The sequence below is a fragment of the Pollicipes pollicipes genome, unplaced genomic scaffold, assembly GCF_011947565.3.
Source record: "Pollicipes pollicipes isolate AB1234 unplaced genomic scaffold, Ppol_2.1 Scaffold_7262;HRSCAF=8765_pilon_pilon_pilon, whole genome shotgun sequence".
Classification (NCBI taxonomy): Eukaryota; Metazoa; Arthropoda; class Thecostraca; order Pollicipedomorpha; family Pollicipedidae; genus Pollicipes; species Pollicipes pollicipes.
The window spans coordinates 26145669-26164838 of record NW_023597055.1 but is presented as its reverse complement, the minus strand read 5'-3'; the positions used below and the strand labels follow the sequence as shown (position 1 = coordinate 26164838).

The 19170-nt window shown below is 58.4% G+C and overlaps 1 protein-coding gene across 1 annotated transcript in view; it reads right to left on the bottom strand.

Annotated features, from left to right (window-relative positions):
* Nucleotides 1-417: 417 nt before the first annotated feature.
* The window catches only part of LOC119113646 (prominin-like protein), a 54080-nt gene continuing 35327 nt past the window's right edge, over nucleotides 418-19170 (bottom strand). Inside the window, exons 5-21 of the mRNA XM_037237929.1 lie at nucleotides 17116-17182; nucleotides 15941-16050; nucleotides 15319-15495; nucleotides 14328-14354; nucleotides 11559-11724; nucleotides 9366-9486; nucleotides 8646-8798; nucleotides 8444-8480; nucleotides 7804-7874; nucleotides 6405-6510; nucleotides 5710-5889; nucleotides 5044-5178; nucleotides 4455-4469; nucleotides 4272-4423; nucleotides 3750-3872; nucleotides 887-1093; nucleotides 418-499 (exon numbers count right to left, since the gene is read on the bottom strand). Coding sequence (XP_037093824.1) covers nucleotides 418-499; nucleotides 887-1093; nucleotides 3750-3872; nucleotides 4272-4423; nucleotides 4455-4469; nucleotides 5044-5178; nucleotides 5710-5889; nucleotides 6405-6510; nucleotides 7804-7874; nucleotides 8444-8480; nucleotides 8646-8798; nucleotides 9366-9486; nucleotides 11559-11724; nucleotides 14328-14354; nucleotides 15319-15495; nucleotides 15941-16050; nucleotides 17116-17182 — 1929 coding nt within the window. The remainder of the gene's footprint in view (nucleotides 500-886; nucleotides 1094-3749; nucleotides 3873-4271; nucleotides 4424-4454; nucleotides 4470-5043; nucleotides 5179-5709; nucleotides 5890-6404; nucleotides 6511-7803; nucleotides 7875-8443; nucleotides 8481-8645; nucleotides 8799-9365; nucleotides 9487-11558; nucleotides 11725-14327; nucleotides 14355-15318; nucleotides 15496-15940; nucleotides 16051-17115; nucleotides 17183-19170) is intronic.

Here is a 19170-nt window from a genome sequence, read left to right as displayed (position 1 = left end):
TGCAACCAGGCGACTCGGCCGCCGGCGCTACAGCGCGAGCTACGCGAGCCGGCGCCACAGCGCGAGCTACGCGAGCCAGCGCCGAGGCGCGAGCTCAACGCTCAGAGGACCAATTTTGTTTGGCAGCGCTCTTCAAGAGAAAAGGGGCAATTTACGCGGCGTGAACCTTACAAAGAAGTCTTCATGAGACATTCAACAGCTGCAGGCTCTCGGCGCCAAATCACGGGCGAGTCGCCCCTCGACGAATTTTGTCCACCAACCACACCACGGCGCGGTAACAGACAATCCGTCTTTCCTCAGGAAGAAACGTGAGAAGTGGCCCTCTAGCCCCGGGGTAACAGATGTCGGCTCGGGGCGTCACGGCGGCGTCACGGGCGACACAGGCGCGGCGCGGCTCTACCCCACCCGGGTCCAGGGTTAGAAGTAGGGCGGCGGCCGGTCATAGCTGGCGGCGCTGGGGTTGTCCGTGTATCCTGGCGGCCCCCCGTTCAGGTCCCACCTGGCCGACACAGGACGGCGGGTCAGAGGAACGTCAGGCCGCACCACCAACTGCGTGCCGCTCGCCGGCAGTGAGCTGTCGCCCAGTCAGCGTAACGGCAGTGCTGCCACAACAGGTCGCGCGTACAGGCACCCTGTCCTTATTATATGCTCGATCTATCGGGAGGGTAGGAGCTTGGGAAGGCTCAACCACCATGACGCCGGCCACGAATGGCAGCCTACATGGAAATCGCCCCTGGAGCAGGCCAATGGATGTTTAAGCATGTCAACTGCCTCAAGAGCACGCACACATCCTTCCCCCGAGTTAGTAGATTCGCATGCAGCCTGATGTCGGATTTGGGCCGGATGTGAGCCGAATGTGCGCCGGATGTGGGTCGGATGTACGTACAGTGGCGGCGCCTTGGGCTCCGTGTCCTCGGTGTCTGCGCTGGCACCGAGCGGCCGGAACTGCTGGCCGCGCGGCGGAATGGCTGTGTACGGCGGCGAGTCGGGGCTGTAGCCATGGTAACGGCTGTTCTCGTACATGTTGCCGCGCCGCCGCTCGCCGCCGCCGGCCGCGGCCGCGCCGCGTTTGGCGCCGCGCTGATCACGCACACTGCAACAGGAGCGCGACGTTCAGCGACGCGGCTGACATCTGGCGACGGAGCGGGCAGTCCAGCCTCCCGAGATCGGATCTTGGGAATACGGCGAGAGAATAGGGAGCGCTGGAAACACCGACAGTTGATTGTGCTTATTTAACCAGATACCCCTCCATTAAAAGTATGTGTGCAACGGGGTCTAGTTCATATCAAAGCAAATTGGGAGTTTGACTTCGCGCCAGATCTGTCGGCATGAGATCGACATCCCATTGCTTGACTGGCATGCGGATAAGCTGGCACCACAACAGTCCGCTTGCACACAGAACTGTCGGCATTCACAACATGGCGCACAAGTCCAGGCCTCTGGGAGCGGGCTAGTTGAGCGTGGCCGACCGGTTATCCGCCTCAGGCAAGGTTGTTGTTTATTGTTTTCGTCACCATCTGTACGCTAGTCAGGCGGGGAACATTGAGTACCGCCTTAGCAGACGGCCATCGTTAAGTACATTGGATTGACATGGCACTAAAAGCAGGGAAGAGTAAGTCACAGCGCAGGCGGGGGAGGGCAAGAGGCGGCCAGGCGGTGAAGCAGCACCCCAACGAGCTCTGTCCTCGGGTGGACACGCAAACCCAACAGTTCACCAGCGCGAGTCCACAGACAACGGTGGCGTGTGGGGAGGGATAGCGAGCAGACACCAGGTGTGAGGCGGGGCAACCAACACTGCAGATACCTAACGTCGAGAAGGCCCAACAGTCACCCCATACCTGAAACCAGCCGGCAGACGGGCGTCCTAAAACACTGCACCACGACAGACGACCGCCCGCCAAAACATATCCCTGCATCACGACCGACGACCGCCCCGCCAGAACATATCCCCGCACCCTCCGCGTGAAGGCAAGAAAGTGAGAGCATAGGCCAAAACGTCTAACACAAATGGGCTAGCTTCCTCAAATTCATGTTCGACATTCGCTTCGTTGAACCCATGAGGGAAAACGATCGCCGCAAAGCCCGAAGGTTCCCGCGAACAGCCTACCGAACCTGTTCATTTAAAACACGCAGCGGTCAGCATGCGCAGAGAATAGTCACTACGCCAGCACACAGCTGAAAGCAAAGAGCGGACAGGCAAGCAGGCAGGCAGGCCATGCAGTAGCCCGCGCTGTCTCGAGCGCCCAGGGGTGCACACCACACCGCCACTTACTTCGCCAGGGGGATATTATCGTGATCGCCATAAGCGTCGTATAAGTATTCGCTGAAAACGGGGATGCGTTAGTGAAGGTGGCGGCCAGTCCAGCACGCGAGCAGGCGTTGGCGGCAGCGAGCGGCGCGCGCAGCAATCGTCGCCATCATTCTCGTGCACCATTGGCCAGGCGGGAGGACAGCGACAGCACAACTGCACGTGGCTGGCTGCTAGCCGCCCGCTCCTGCCCTGCCCTTGGGAATGACTGCGCTAGCTGCGCCACTTTGAACATCATCTCTGCATCCGCCTTTTGAAAGCACGCCCGAGTCCTTCAGGTGAAACAGTGGTCTTATGAATGTGACATCGTGTTCTACGTTCGCCTTCCAAAGCATTTATTTTTCCTTCCAACATTGTCATGTTGGATAGATCAATACAATGGTAAAACAATTATCAAGTATGGTAATGCATTAAACCTCGATTGTCCCACAAGACGAGCAGGGAACACTTTGTTACCAAATGACGTCTCCATATCCAAGCCACATAGGCTTAATGTACTGTGACCAAATACGCCTGAACTGTCACATTCTGTAAGGAGTGTGACAGCCTATTTGAATACTGAAAGAATGTGACAGTCTATTCCACGCTCGACTTATTTCAGGGTGGATAAAAAAGCAGCAGTGATGATTTAAAAATGGCTTTCAGCAACGACCCCAGGGCGATCTCCCCATCCCAGCACAACATCAAAATACTTCTAATATCCGTGCCCAAGAACCGGCTAAAAAGCAAGCAATTTCAACTACATCTCATTTGGACAGGAGAAGCATGCAAAAACCCTGCCAAAGAAAACGTACAGTTAAGTCATTAATTTTAAGAAACCGGAGACTTGGAACGTGGACTGTCGGGAGAAGCTGAGAAGAGTTTGGCCGTGGGACAACGCAGACTACTGGCAAGCAGCGACCTCTCCGAACCCAGCCACCGAAGAATCGCAAATCATCCACGCCCCGTTTGAAAGCGAGGCCCTTTATTGACCTTTCAAAGAGCGCAGCTGTTTGACACACAAGACAGCCCCGGATCCAAGCATGAGCGAGTAGCGTTGCACCAACTAGCGACGGCAAAGTCAGGATTAATACGGCAGCGCTCAACACAGCCTGTCACCAGCACCGTGCCTCCCTACCGCCACCAGGTGCACACCACATTGCCGGCTGTCCCGAGACAACGCCACTCACGTCTCTCTCTCTCTCTCTCTCTCTCTCTCTCTCTCTCTCTCTCTCTCTCTCTCTCTCTCTCTCTCTCTCTCTCTCTCTCTCTCTCTCTCTCTCTCTCTCTCTCTCTCTCTCTCTCTCTCTCTCTCTCTCTCCTCTCTCTCTCTCTCTCTCTCTCTCTCTCTCTCTCTCTCTCTCTCTCTCCCCCTCTCCTCCCTCTCTCTCTCTCCCTCTCTCTCCCTCTCTCTCCCTCTCTCTCCCTCTCTCTCTCTCTCTTCCTCTCTCTCTGTGCTCACTTGTCGACGAAGGCCTCCGAGTAGGGCTCCGTCTTGCGGTAGAGCGAAGTCAGGCAGAGGCTGACCATCACGCAGGGGATGAAGAGCAGCACGCACCAGCCCAGGGACGCCCAGTAGCCGTTTCTGGACAACGGACATTCGCGTCAGGGAGCTGACACGCCGCTCAGACACAGCGACCACGACATGCGACCACAGACCCGGGGATCCGGTCAGAGACGGCCACCACAGCGTTCCGTGAATGATACTAGGCAAACCACGAACTTAAATGGTCAAACATACACGTAGCATTAACATAAACATAGCAAAGTTGAACAGCAAATTACAGTTAAGGGCCAGGCATATCAAACTTAAGCAGCAACCTTCTACTTAGATGGCAGAAATAGCACAATCAGTATAAAGTTACTAAATAAGTAGCAGAGCCAATATTCACACTGAAAACGTCCACCTCGCTCATCTGCATATAGTCAAGGGTGTCATTTCTCTTTCACACGGCTTGCGATGTCAAATATCACGACATCCCACTCAACACCGAAGCCTCCCTGCTGGCTAGCCGCACTCACGAACGGGTAGACGACGTTGCTGCAGAGGGTGACGGACGTGGCGTTGTAGGCCGTGCTGAGCGGGCCGCAGCGGCCCAGCCGGCGTCGGAAGCCGCCCTCCACGCGCGCCGTGAACTCGTCCAGGTGCATGAGGAACTCGGCCCGCGTACTCGTCCGCCAGCTGATGACGAGCCGACATCGTCAGTCCCGGGACGGCTGACGCCACCCGCTCAATACGCGCGCACACGATCATCTGCATACTTGGTGTCACCATCTCTGACGGGAGCGACGAAACGTGAGACGGTTTGGCTTCGGGCTGTTTGAGCATGACTGTCGCCGCCAAATGACCTCTTGTAAATCTTGCGAGCTCACGGAGGTCAGATATGTGACCCCCTGTCGAGAAAGGAATCGCCACAGTCCGCCCGCGGGAGCTCTGCTGAACCAACACGACCCGATCAATGAGGGCACCGGATTGCCTCAGACTAGCAGCTGAATGACCTCGAAGCAACACAGGATTGAATTATATGACCTTTCGGTCATCGAAGCCAGCCTATAGGATTTCGTTACTGTCAGAGATTGAACTACATGACTGTTGAGCCTGGATTTAGATGGCCTGTGAACCACATCAACAGAACTTTATAACTTCGCGCCACCCAACCAAGCTGTACGATCCCCGAGCCGCCTTGAACCGACCTGTGTGACCTGTGAGTCGCCCGATATTGACCTATGTGACTTCTGAGCCGTCCGAAACTGACCTGTATGACTTCTGAGCCGCCGCGCGTGCGCAGGTACTGCTGCGCCGACTCCGCCTGGTCGATCAGCTCCCGGACGGCCTCCGTCACGTTGGTGCGGTTGAAACGCACGTGCTCCTGCAGCGACACGGTGGCGTTCTGCCCACCGGGAGGGAGAGGTCAGTTTGGCTCAGCAGTCAGAGCCACAAAGTGCGGCAACACGTAAAAGATAGTGACACGATGTGGATCGGGAGCCTCCACTAACCACGCCAGAGTATGGCGGCTTTAGAAACAAGCCGTGGTGGCTTAGAGTTTAAGGGCGCGTCAACTGCAGTCATGCAGCGCCCATACTGCATAAACAAAAACGAACATTGTTGTGCGAGGCTATCATGAAGTGACTGATGCATTATGGACATAGGATGTGTCTAGATCAACGGTTCATCATAAATGTACAAGAACGCTTTGGACAAAGGGACGACCTTCTGGCTATACGATAGATGTATGGAGGCAGTGCTTGAGTAGGCCCTGTTGGCGCATTATCCACAGCATCCTAAACAAAGCTCTCGATGACACCACAGCAACAGTGGTCACCGTATCACTAGCGTCAACGGTCCGTGTCGAGCCCGCGGTCATCACCAGCGAACACGACTCCAGTCCGGTTCGTTTTTCTCGCGGCGGGCCGCGGCTCACCCTCAGCGAGACGACAATGTCGGCCATCTGGTCGACCACCAGTTGCTGGGCGCCCAGGATGGTGGCCTGGTTGCGCAGCCGGTTGGCCGCCGAGCGCTCGGCCGGCGGCAGCAGGTTGGCGGCCGCCTCTAGCGCGGCACCCATCTGACCCAGCTCGACGGCCGTGATGCGGTCCTCCAGCTGCGCGGTCAACGGACGGGAGGGGGTCAGCCAGGGTCAGGGTTACCACCCATGTCAGGAGTTACCATCCACCTGAAATCGCTGCCATGGCCAGGACCCACCGCTCCAGTCATGGGTCACCGGCGAGGTCAGAAGTCACCGCCCTGGTCCGGGGTCACTGCCCAGATCAGGGGATCACCGTCAAGGTCAAAGATCGGCTGAGAAACAGACGGAAGAGGTCCACCCGGGCCCGGGGTCAGAACTCGTCGCCACCCAGATCAGGGTTGCCGAAATTTAATAGGCAACTCGCCGCACATCCGACACCGGCCATGCCAACAGCATCGCCAGCTCGGAGATTTCAAATAATAACCAAAATTCAATTCAAAGGCCATCCACCAAGCCCTCCAGGGAGGACACCAGGAATGTCCATCAGCGATACGGGCAAAACGAGTAAAGAATGTCACCAGCTCTCGCTGAGAGAACCGTTGCCGCATGGTCGCCACAGGGTTTTCGACCAGCAGCCGGGCGGCGCTCACCGTGAGCGTGAAGGCGGTGTAGTTGATGCGGGCGACGTCGGAGCGCGCCAGCTCGTACAGCTGCTCCTTACCCAGCGGTCGTGAGGATCTCGACGTCGGTGTCCACCTGCAGCAGGGCCGGGTCATGCCGGTGAGGGTTCCCTCGCGACAGGGGAGGGGGGGGGGGCGTGACTGTCAGCGGCTTCAGCGCCAGTGGACAGGTCAGAGCAGCCCCCCCGGTCTGACCACCCCGGGCGTGAAACTCACGAGACAGGACTAGGTACGACGGATGGTCCCTGTCGTGCACAAGCGTGCGTATAGTCTGAAGCTTTGGGTGGTGGCTCGAGATTTAGGAAAATTTTTGGAAAAAGGCGCTCGCTATTTGCCCTTGACTGGAATAGCCTGCGGCCGGTGGCAGCGGTCGCGCTAAAGGTAAGACGACGTCAGAGCACAGGACAGACCGTGCCGAACGTTGCGGCATGTTATACATTCGGCAACAAACTCTGCCATTTACCTGGAGTTGCACGACCATATGGTAAGGGACAGGAGTCACCCAACGTGCACTGCTCAGACTGAGCTCTGACCTCCCAAATCCACCCATTCGAAAAGTTTGAAATACATCTTTCAACGATTGCAGGCAACATAAAAAATTGTCAACCAATTGCAACACATTTCACTCCACTAACGCGTGCCAAGTGCGAGGCAACCACTTCACCGCACCAACTAATCTGCGCTCGGCAACTCTGCCTACGCATACAACCAAGGCACTGAAGCCGCCCGGCCTGTGTCTGCCTGCAGAGCCCAGCCGATTCACACCGTCCACTGGTCTGTATCCGACTCTGTGGGAAACGAAGCCCCGTTGCCCGCCAACCTGTATCTGGTTGCGGAGGGCATCCAGCTGCTCGTCGATGCCCAGCTGCTGTTTTGTAGCGGCCCAGCTCGGAGAGGTCGTACAGCGGCTCCAGGTGCAGCACGGTTGTAGATCGACTGGTTCTGGTGACATCTCCTGCACCAACAGTAACCAGTGACGGTCATGAGTGCAGCCAGTTTCCGTCTCCAGATTTTCGCCAGCAGCTCCAAGAACCGTCACGTTGTGGACCCGCATGACTCCTAAGTCCGACGATAACATGTTAAAAAGCCTGCAGGAGCGTCATGTCACGATGACGAAGCACAGATTGACCGCGGCGTGGTGTTTTTGAAAGACTCTTTTCCCCTACAGATCATCCTTTGAGCTAGAGGTTTATACTCACTCTTGGCATCACTTAGAAGGTCGAACACACCTACACCGTGTCCCGACCAGCATATCCCCCGCTCCACCTCCGCACCTCTCCACCCCGCCCCTCCGCAGGCAGCCCCATGCCTCCAGCGGGTCGGTGGAGGCATGAAGGGCCCGGCCCTCCCCTGGTCCCCGGCTGCTGACCTGATGACGTCGGCCAGGTCGAAGCCGGTGGCGGCCAGCTGCGGCAGCAGCTCGTCGGCCGGGAAGACGGCCTCGAGCAGCGCCGGCCCGCCGGCGGGCGAGGACGGCTCGGCCAGGCCGGCGCACAGGTAGAACTGGGTCAGGCCTCCCACCAGGAACATGGCCGTCACCAGCAGCAGCACCAGCCAGCCGAACAGGAAGAAGAAGAAGGTTGGCGCTGTCGGCGGGCCGTGCACGTCATGTCCGGCCCGGCAAGAACAACCGTCACACGGGTGTCACAGGCTGGAAAGCTTATTCTCGCAACCACCGTCCGTGAGACGTCACCACTGCCGAAAGGACGCCAGAACAACAGGGCTTGAGGTAAACCAGGTGCACGCTGATGTTATGTGTTGTTATGTGTGTGATGATGTTATGTGCACGCAGTACCTGAGCATACTTTAACACACAACTGGTATGCTCTGATTACAATCGCATTGCTACATTGCTTTGTTGTGAGATTAGATCGCATTACCCAGAACGCATACATGAGCACCACAAAGCATTACTACAACACATTGCCTGTGATGCCGCACGGGCAAACGAACACACTTGTTAAACTGGAATACGAAGCGAGTTGGCTGCGTTAAAACCATCAACCGACGTGGCCCTCAGCCTTCCACGGCACGCCGCTGGCACTTCTTGGCGGCGCCACACGCGGGCCGTTCAGTCCACAATAGCCCGTGTCCGTTCTCACCGCACGGCCGGCGAGACCCACGTCCAGGTAGTACGGCGGGAGGGGGGGGGGGCCTCAGACCAGAGGGGGCCCAGAAAAGGGGGGCAGAGGAGCAGAGAAGTCGCCTCACCTCAGCAGGAAGTTTGCACCGGCGCCCTTGTTGCACGTGTCGTCACCGTAGACGTTACCCGGCCGCCGGCCGCAGAGGCCGCAGAAGAGCCCCATCACCAGGCAGAAGGTGACGATCAGCACCAGGCCGGAGAGGATCAGGAACAGATAGTACCTGGCGGCGCCGAGAGATGTCGCAGGTCACGATCCCGCCGGCCACTCTTCAGACAGTTCCGCGCGCCTCGCCACGGCGGTGCACGGGGTGTCAAGTGCAGGGACAGCTCCGCTGACAGAAGAGCAGCAGTGCACGGTAGGCGCGCGTCAGAACCAGTGAACGGCACAGAGCGCGAGAACGGAGAGAGGCGGGGGAGGCGGCTGCACCTCCCCTCTGCAGCCGTCCCTTCTCTCCTACGGCAATGCTGGGAAACAAAGACAGTGGAACTGAAAGTCTCAGAAAGTGACGGTTGTCAGCAACAATTTCGAAGCCGATTCTTTCCATACGTCGCTATGAGGTTAATATTCGGCATTCTCAGAAAGTGGGGTTGCAATGACACTGACAGAACACCCGTTTCTCTTCCTATACTTGAAGAAAGCGAACAACTTCGAGCTTGCCCGCCCCTCCCCACCAATCTCTTCCGTGGATGGGGCGTCATTTTCGCACGCGCGTCAGCGAGACAGCTGCCACACTGGGGCCGGCCACCACGCGACAGACCTGCCCCGTGAGACCCGGCCGAAGCCTGACCTGAACGAGCCGTACTGCTGCAGGTACTGGTTGGCCTCGTCCAGCGCCTCGTGAGCCGGCCGCAGCCGCACGCTGTCCAGTGCCGACGAGATGTTTGCTGCCGCGTCCTGCAGCCGGATGCCTGCCGACGACGGCGGGGAGGGGGGAGGGGAGGGGTTCAGCGGCCGCGCAAGCCCACACGCACACGCCGCTGGACGTCAGGCGGGCGGTGCACTAGGTCATCAGGTCATTAGAATGCGGCGTCATGTCGTTACGTATGCTGTGTTAAGTCATCATACACACTGCGGCAAGGCATCACACACGTCAAGCCGACGCTTTTCTTTTTTTGGTTTAAAGAGAGCGCGCCGCATGTCACCCCGCACCCCTCTATGGAGCGTCAGCGGCTGCCTTGACAATGTCTGCGCTCAGGAACCGTAGCACCGGCGCGGCGCTGCGCAAAGACGTCAGAAACGGCCGTCAAGATATCAGGCACAGCGTCAGGAGGTCAGCCACGGCGTCAAGTAGTCAGATACGGCGTCAAGACGTCAGTCACGGCCTCAAGTCGTTAGATACGGCGTCAAGACGTCGGACCGCGGCGTCAAAACGTCAGACACGGCGTCAAGTCGCCACACAGCGTCGTTACGTCAGACACGACGTCATGTCGTCAGACACACCGTCAAGACGTCAAAGAGTCATCAGAAAGGGTTTCAGGTACTCAGTCGCCGTACAAAGTCGTTGGGCGCCGCCATAACGCATACGGCAAGAGTTAGTTGAAAGACTACGCAGAGTCAGCAATGTCCTTCTTAAAGGCGTTTTCACGTTATGGCCGCCACAGTACGATTCACAGGCTGGTGCTCGTTACGACGGCGCTCGCACGGGTCGCGCCTCAAGCCCAGCCCCGCGCCTTCGCTGACAAAGCCCTTTTGTCGCAGTTCCGCTGCCGAATAACAACGAAGAAAGCCGCCCGGCCCGCCTGAGCCTGCCCCCGGGGTCGACGAATGGTCGCGCCCGTGGCCTGGCACCGCCGCTGCAGCACCAAAACAAGTCGGATCGATGGAGAGGCCAGACCTCCTTCTCAGAGGCTGCAATCTCGCAGGCTCTCATTGACACAGTTCGAAAAAGTTGAGCTCAGGAATGATGCTCGGAAATTCGGAGGCAGAGGAACGAAGTCTGCTCGAGGAGCGAAAGGATGGTTGCTGTGTGTTTACGTCGTCGTTATCCGCACTCGCAAACTTAATTTGTGCATTCGATATGTTGGTAAAATGCCAACACACATGCTTTGTTATCAGATTGTTGTTGTAACAACCCTGACGGCAGGAAAGTCGCGATACCCTATAAAAGAGATGCTTGATGCGCTTAATGGTTATGTTCAGCTACCATCAACATATGTCGGAAAAGCGCAGCGAACAGTTACTCACTGGATTGACCCGGTTTTCTTGTATATCATGTATGGCGTTCGTCGTTTCTATGAACTAAAGCGCCCGCATCGTTTTGCAATCTATGCTAAGCTTATCTGAAGAGACAACATGGTCTCACCTTCCCAGCTAAGATATTAAATTTTGCCTGCAAGTTTTGTCGCATACTTCTGGACAGCTTTAAGTACCAAAGGGTCTTTGACGTGCCTTTCAGCGCCACAGTACAATCATGGTGGGGCAGCCCGGTGTTCTGACCAGTTGCCAGTCTTTTGACTAGCCACGTACGCGCTATTTCTAACACGGATGCAGACTCAAACTGTTGATTCGCCCTGGAAGTCACACATATGTCTGACGCTCTAACCACATGAGCTGTAGCGAAATTCTGCGAAAGGCCTTTATTGTATTTCCAAAGAAATGCAGTGGATTGATGACCGCACTCCCAGAATAAACGCACTGACGACAATGATACAGGATCTTTATGGCTCCACGGAAGAGCCAATGATTTTAATGAGTGGGCTCTTACTCAGATATGATAATGGGCGGGGGCAATAGCTGTCCGTCATTTGCCTGGTAAGTGCTTCTGAACTAGACAATAATTATATCATTGCGACTCTTAACGTCAAACAGATGCAGTAGCTGCCCATAATACAAACCGTCGACCCCCCACACACAATAACCACTGATTGAGGCCGTAGTCCGTGATGACGACCACTGAAAGCCATTTGCCACAGACAGCATGCAGCGTGGCGGCCATTTTAGCCTACACGTCAGGCAACCGCAATAGCTGTCCATAACTCACCGGCCTGGGCAATCCTGCGACGCACTTCTGGCACGACGGCCGCCACCTCCGCCTGAATGCGGCCCGACAGCTCGTCGAACGACCGTTTGCCTGCACGCACCTCTCGCTCGATGCCGTTCTCGATCAGCGAGGAAATCTCGCGAGCCGTTCTTGTGACGTCCGGCAACTGCAGCGCAAAGTCAGGCCAGGTCAGGTCAGGTAGCACTCAGGCCACGTTACGCCAGGTCACCACGTGCCACGGGAAGTTACATTGAACACAGGTCGGGTCAGCTATAGAGTCTGTCATGCAGAGATCGGCCAGCCAGCTGTAGTGCAGGGATCGGGCCAGCAGCAAGCCATTGAGGCCCCACTACGTTAAGGTCAGGATCAGGTCATGACCCAGCCAAAGCCTCCATAAGCTGAAGACCAAGCAGGCGGGGGCGAGGCACAGTAGCTGTGACAGATGAATGAGATTGTGTCCGGCTTGGGCCAGGTCAATGGGTCGCAGCGAGGTGCCAGTGGAAGATTTGTACAGGCACCGGACACAGGCCAGGTCCGCTATCTGCAGGTCAGGTCACCGCCGGTCAGCAGTCTGGCGCCAGCGAGCCAGTCCTATGTTTGTTACAAGACAAGGTAATGACAGCTATGAGCATTGGGTTGGAATGATGGGGGCATTAGTTTGTGCACCAGGTAGCTTATACACCAGGCACGTGCAAGCAGCATTATGACCTGAAATCGAATGCAACTTTAGTTGAACCCATCTGCTTTTGGCGGACGAAATTCATGCAACGTCACACAGATATAAAGAGCCACGGTACCTATAGACACCGAGGTTCAAACAAGGCATGCACGCCTCCAATGTCCACGACCGCAGGTCAGCTAGTCCTCGGAGCGTCTCAGGCGAAATCACCAAGACATCCAGGCCTCTCACACCGTGAAACACTGGCACATGGCGCAGGTGCTGATGGACGGAGCGCGCTCCAGACACTGATCCACCAGCACCGTGGCAGACCGCACGCAGGCCAATCACGGCACATGACCACACAACTGCCGGATCCTAGCAGACTGGTGCCAAACTTAATGATAATAACGCAAGGAAATCAAGCCTCATGCAATTCATCACCGCTATGTAAGAAAACGCCATGCTTAATCACTTGCATCTGAAAGAACATATCCCCTGATTGAACTAAATGTGCATTTCAAAGATGGTACCTACTATAGAACTCAGGAGGAAAGCTGTTACCACAGAGGACATGACATTCGGGACTCAACGTCGACATACACTGGAAGAGAGCACATGCCAATCACCAACACAACATGGATAAAGTGAGCTCAAGTGCCTGCATGTCTGTGAGACCGCTTGAAAATCGAGCACACGTATGACCACAGGGTCGAGCCGGTCCACCCGTGCAAATCAGTGTCTGCCTGAACCGCTGAGAACTGTACACTGTTCTCTTCAGACAGCGACGCCTGGACCGCGGAGGACTGTACACTGTAGTCTTCAGACAAGCGACGCTTGGACCGCAAAAGCGACGCTTGGACGCTGTACCCCACAGACAAGCGACGTTCGGGCCGCAGAGGACTACACGCTGTACCCCACGGACAAGCGACGCTCGGGCCGCAGAGGACTACACGCTGTACCCCACGGACAAGCGACGCTCGGGCCGCAGAGGACTACACGCTGTACCCCACGGACAAGCGACGCTTGGACGCTGTACCCCACGGACAAGCGACGTTCGGGCCGCAGAGGACTACACGCTGTACCCCACGGACAAGCGACGTTCGGGCCGCAGAGGACTACACGCTGTACCCCACGGACAAGCGACGCTTGGACGCTGTACCCCACGGACAAGCGACGTTCGGGGCCGCAGAGGACTACACGCTGTACCCCACGGACAAGCGACGTTCGGGCCGCAGAGGACTACACGCTGTACCCCACGGACAAGCGACGCTTGGACGCTGTACCCCACGGACAAGCGACGCTTGGACGCTGTACCCCACGGACAAGCGACGCTCGGACCGCAGAGGACTACACGCTGTACCCCACAGACAAGCGACGTTCGGGCCGCAGAGGACTACACGCTGTACCCCACGGACAAGCGACGCTTGGACCGCAGAGGACTACACGCTGTACCCACAGACAAGCGACGCTCGGACCGCAGAGGACTACACGCTGTACCCCACAGACAAGCGACGTTCGGGCCGCAGAGGACTACACGCTGTACCCCACGGACAAGCGACGCTTGGACCGCAGAGGACTACACGCTGTACCCCACAGACAAGCGACGCTCGGACCGCAGAGGACTACACGCTGTACCCCACGGACAAGCGACGTTCGGGCCGCAGAGGACTACACGCTGTACCCCACGGACAAGCGACGCTTGGACCGCAGAGCGAGGCAGCCGTATCTGACGAGCTCCAACAAAGTTCAGCTCCAGGCCGGGCACGCCTGACTTCCGCGTCCACAGTGACTCGCGGATACGGTGCGTGACCGGACGTGTTAACGTGCTCAACCGCGGTGCCTGGCCAGGCGTGACTCTGACGACTCGCGAGTAGGAACGAGCGGCTACAGCGGCCGGCGGCGCACTACTACGGCTAATGAGCATGCGCGTCTCGAGTCTGACTCAGCGTGCCTGTTGTGGCTCGTGGGCACGCGAAACTACACAGCTTCTGGGCGCGCGGACCGCCGTGCAGGAATACGCCGTGCTAGTTCTCAGTAACGGTGGCGTGACTTATGGCCACCATGTGACTTTCGTGCAACCGGCCCATAAAGCGATGTTAGTACGTTACCTTCGGCAGCAGGTCGTAAGCAAGCCACTGGAAACATGGCCGAGCGGTGGTTAGTTGGGGGATGAGGAAGGCCCTCGGCGACCGCAGGAAGGCGCTGTTATTTCCACGCATATGAGTTAGATCAGCAGTCGACAGTCTGAGAGCGACGGCTGCCCGACATGTGGACGGTAGGAAAAGACAGACCAAAATTGAAAGCACAGAAGGGGTACTTGAAGGTACATGAAACAAGTGCAGGATTGAAGGAGCATGTGCGAAGGTTTAAGATCAGCAGAAATCGCCCACAGAAGAGAAAAGAGACGAAGCTCACGACCGGCAAACAAAACGCCCTTGGAGATTCAAACGTCCGGGCATAATATCGCCAATACTGTCCCCATCGTACACCACAAGACACGAGCCTTACCTGTCAGCTCCCTTTGCTTGTCACTCTCCGAGAGTCTCCCCCGAACCCAGACATTTCTATCTTCTTCTATTGAGACGCCTCTGTGCCGTTTATCATGTTCTCTCGACAATCGTCTCCAAGCCACCTGTGTATCCATTTTCTCGCACCCCTGTTCCTGCCTTCCTACTTCCTTGTGCTCCGCGTGCTCATCATCTCTGCAATTATCTTAGCGCCGTTTGTAACTGCTCCCATCCTGAAACACATTCCTACATCCTCTTGCTACCCCCGTCCGTCTGTCTTCGTCTCCCATCCCTCCGCACACACCATCTGCGTTTCCTGTGAGTCCTTGACAAACTAAGGGTGTTTGTTCTTCAGTGTCTATTTCCGTGTCCAGTGCCTATCTGCTCCTGCATTTATCAAAGTCTCCACCCTTTCCCCCTCTTTTTGTAAAATTATCGCCTCCCACTCCCTTTGCACCCGTCTCCGAGTCCCCTTCGTTATCTGCACTTGTCCCTGCCTTCGTTTCCGTTTGCTCCTTCTTTGCAGCCGCCTCCGAGTCCCTCCATTGGCACAGTCCCTTGTCCGCTCAGTACCCCACTCTCTCTCCCTCACCTGTCTGAACTCGTTCTGCACGGCCAGTTGGGAGAGGTTGTACTGGCGCTCCAGCTGCTGGCAGGCGGGCGAGCTGCACAGCAGCAGCAGGCTGGACAGCTCAGCCTGCACACCCTGTAGGCCCACCGTCAGCTGGTCGGCCCGCACCTGCAGCTGCTGGGTCTGGTCGGCGATCGCCTGCGGCAGAGACCGGCCGGCCGGGGTCAGGCGGGTCAGGCGGACGCGGAGCAGCGCGGGGAAGCGCAGGCGCTGGTGGCTGGTCGCGGACAGGGGTCAGGCGGGTCAGGCAGACGCGGAGCAGCGCGGGGAAGCGCAGGCGCTGGTGGCTGGTCGCGGACGGCGTGCGCTGGGCTCGCACTACGCCGCGATGTTATGTAAGAGCGTGGGCACACGTACTACGTAGGTTTTCTGAGGGAAATACAGCTCACGGTTGGAGTGCGATCACCGAGACTGTGTCCAGCCGCACAGAACCGTGCACAGTGATCGCTACTATGCACGCATGGGAAATTCAATTCCACGATACATACGCTATGACATAATTTTTCGGCAGTCACAAGGAAAGGCAAACCAGTACAACAAAGTACGACAAACGCGGCCGGGAAGGCAAGTGGGGCTCACGCACGTTCAGATCTCGCCGTATGTCCCGCAGGCCCTCGGCGATGGCGGCTAGGTCGTCCACGGCTACGGCACGAGAGATGTTGGCCAGCTTGGCCTTGACCCGGTCACCGCACTCTGCCGGGCGAGCGCACAGTGGTCAGCGCGGCTGCCGTCGGCGACCAGAACCGCCAGCCGGTGCACACTGGGGTCACGGAGCCAGACCGCGGTGAAAGCGGCGCCTGGCGGGGCAGGCGTAATGCGCGGCACACATACAGACGGCAAACGCTCACGACGCGGGAGCCATCAGTCTGTGGAGGTCAACACCCGCGCCCTCCGCTAATGGCGAATCATCACCGCACACGACGTTCTTGGTGGGAAACATGACGCCTTCAAGTTTAACGTCAGACTGTGTGCAATCTGCTTCACACCGAAGGCGCTGGAATGGTGTGACTACGACCGACAACGCTCGCAGACCCTGAACAAGTCCCCCCAGCCCCAGCACCGCACATGCTCCCAGCTCCAGCAACGCATGTCCTCCCAGCCCCATCACCACATGTCCTCACAGCCCCAGTCCCTTACGTTCTCCCATCCCCAGCCCCTCGCGTCCTTCCAGCCCCAATACCTCACGTCCTACCAGCCCAAAACCTCACACCCTCCCAGCCCCAAAAACTTCACGTCCTACCAGCCTAGCACCTCACGTCCTACCAGCCCAGCACCTCACGTCCTACCACCCCAGCACCGCATGTCCTCCCAGCTCCAGCCCCAGCCCCAGCCCAGCCCAGCCCAGCCCCAGCCCCAGCCCCAGCCCCAGCCCCAGCTCCAGCCCCGGCTCCAGCCCCAGCCCCAGCTCCAGCCCCAGCTCCAGCTCCAGCTCCAGCCCCATCTCCAGCTCCAGCTCCAGCTCCAGCTCCAGCCCCAGCCTCCAGCCCCAGCCCCCAGCCCCAGCCCCAGCCCCAGCTCCATCTCTAGCTCCAGCTCCAGCTCCAGCTCCAGCTCCAGCTCCAGCTCCAGATCCAGATCCAGCCCCATCCCCAGTCCCATCCCCAGCACCGCATGTCCTCCCAGCCCCCAGCCTGAGCCCCAGCCCCCAGCCCCAGCCCCAGCACCGCATGTCCTCCCAGCTCCAGCCCCAGCACCGCACGCCGGCCGCTTTGAGCGTCCATCGGCCGCCGTGACGGGTGCTAGTCTGCAGGCACTCACTGTCCAGCGACTCGTCCAGCACCCCCTGCAGCTCGCGGTAGTTGTCCACCAGCAGGTGGTTCACCTCCTGCCGACATAGACAGACACACAATGTGAGCGGCTGGCTCACCTCCAGTGGACACAAACAATGTGTAACACAAAGACCCGTCCCGCATTGGTGGATGGGCTGGAGTGGACCCCTTACCGTCTCGTACAGACGTCACAAACGGTTAGCTAAACGACGTGCTTTCGGCACCGTGAGTTACTGAACTGAGCCCTCGGACGACGCCGGGACTGAGACTGAACTGAGCCCCGGACGACGCCGGGACTGAGACTGCACCGAAACACAAACGACACGCGTGACAGACTGAACTGAGCCATGGACGATACGGGTGACTGAGACTGAACTGAGCCCCGGACGACGCCGGTGACTGAGTCGGTTGGCGGTCAAGCGCTGTGCTAGGATGCTGGACACCTACAGCAGGGGCTCAGCTCACGGGCAAGGCATGACACGTGGAGTGATCAACGGGTGCTATGAGTCAGGAGCATGGCGCGCCGACCAAACACAGGTTTGCAAATTAACTGTCGGCGATTTCAGAGTCAAGAGGAACTATGACTGGTAACCAACGCCTGGGGTCGTATAAACGATCTATTGGCCGCAGTACCCAGCGTTACGATCTGTCATAGGAGACGCACAATGCTGGGCATATATGACATATCAGAACAGTGAGACTGCCTTAGTGATGCTCGACACGCAAACCGTATCACGTCAAAAAAACCGAACATATCGAATCGTTTACATCACAGCCGCATTATGGATGTTCAGATGTTCGTGCCTTTGCATGTCCAGCTCCGCACGCGGATTAACGTCTCCCGATTACCTCCACCGACTAAGCGTCCGGTGTCAGCTGGACTGGCGACCGGTACCCAGTGTCAGCTGGACTGGACCGTACCCAGTGTCAGCTGGACTGGCGACCGGTACCCAGTGTCAGCTGGACTGGTGACCGGTACCCAGTGTCAGCTGGACTGGCGACCGGTACCCAGTGTCAGCTGGACTGGTGACCGGTACCCAGTGTCAGCTGGACTGGCGACCGGTACCCAGTGTCAGCTGGACTGGTGACCGGTACCCAGTGTCAGCTGGACTGGCGACCGGTGCCCAGTGTCAGCTGAACTGGTGGCCGGTGCCCAGTGTCAGCTGGACTGGTGACCGGTGCACAGTGTCAGCTGGACTGGTGACCGGTGCCCAGTGTCAGCTGAACTGGTGGCCGGTGCCCAGTGTCAGCAAATGGTAACCAATGACCATCATCGGTCGGCCATCGGCAGCAGAGGACCGGGGAAGCCCACACAGCCCGGGATGCCGGCTTGTCCACCATTGATCAAGCGGCGCACAGTGGCCAATTCCGACGCACGGACGGCAATACTGGCGCAGATCGATGCCGCTCGCTTCCGGCGCCCGACCGCCGACCGGTCGCACGCACCGACTCGGACCGGCGCCAGACGCCGAAACACGCGGGAGCGAGCCGGCCGCGAGCGCCGCCGGCTAGGACCCAACCCTGGCGCCGATCCTGCACGCCACCGAGCTGCGCCCAGCCACACGACGACTGCATGAGCCGGACGGGACCACGCCAGGCGGGACAATGGGCGTCAAACTCGGGGTGTAATCACGAGACGAGCGGGCCACGTTGCGCTACCATGCATAGCGCCGTCACGAGGGCCGCGACAAGTTTCTGGTGGCGCAGAGGCGGCCGCGCGGGTCGCAGCCGCGACTGCACGGCGCAGAGGCGGCCGCGCGGGTCGCAGCCGCGACTGCACGGCGCAGAGGCGGCCGGGTCGCAGCCGCGACTGCACGGCGCCGCGGCGGGACCTGTACGCGGCGAAACACTACGGCGGCGGTCGTATGCGCCAGCAAACGCCGCCCAGTATAGCGTCCGAGCCGGCCCCGAGCGGCGGCTGGCCACCCGCCAAGGCACTGCCACCACCACACGGCGCGCGCGCGGTCACGGGACGGCAGCTCGGAGTGAGGCGACCGCGGCGGCCCAGCCTCAACTTCTGGTCACCCAGGCTAGAAGCCACTGC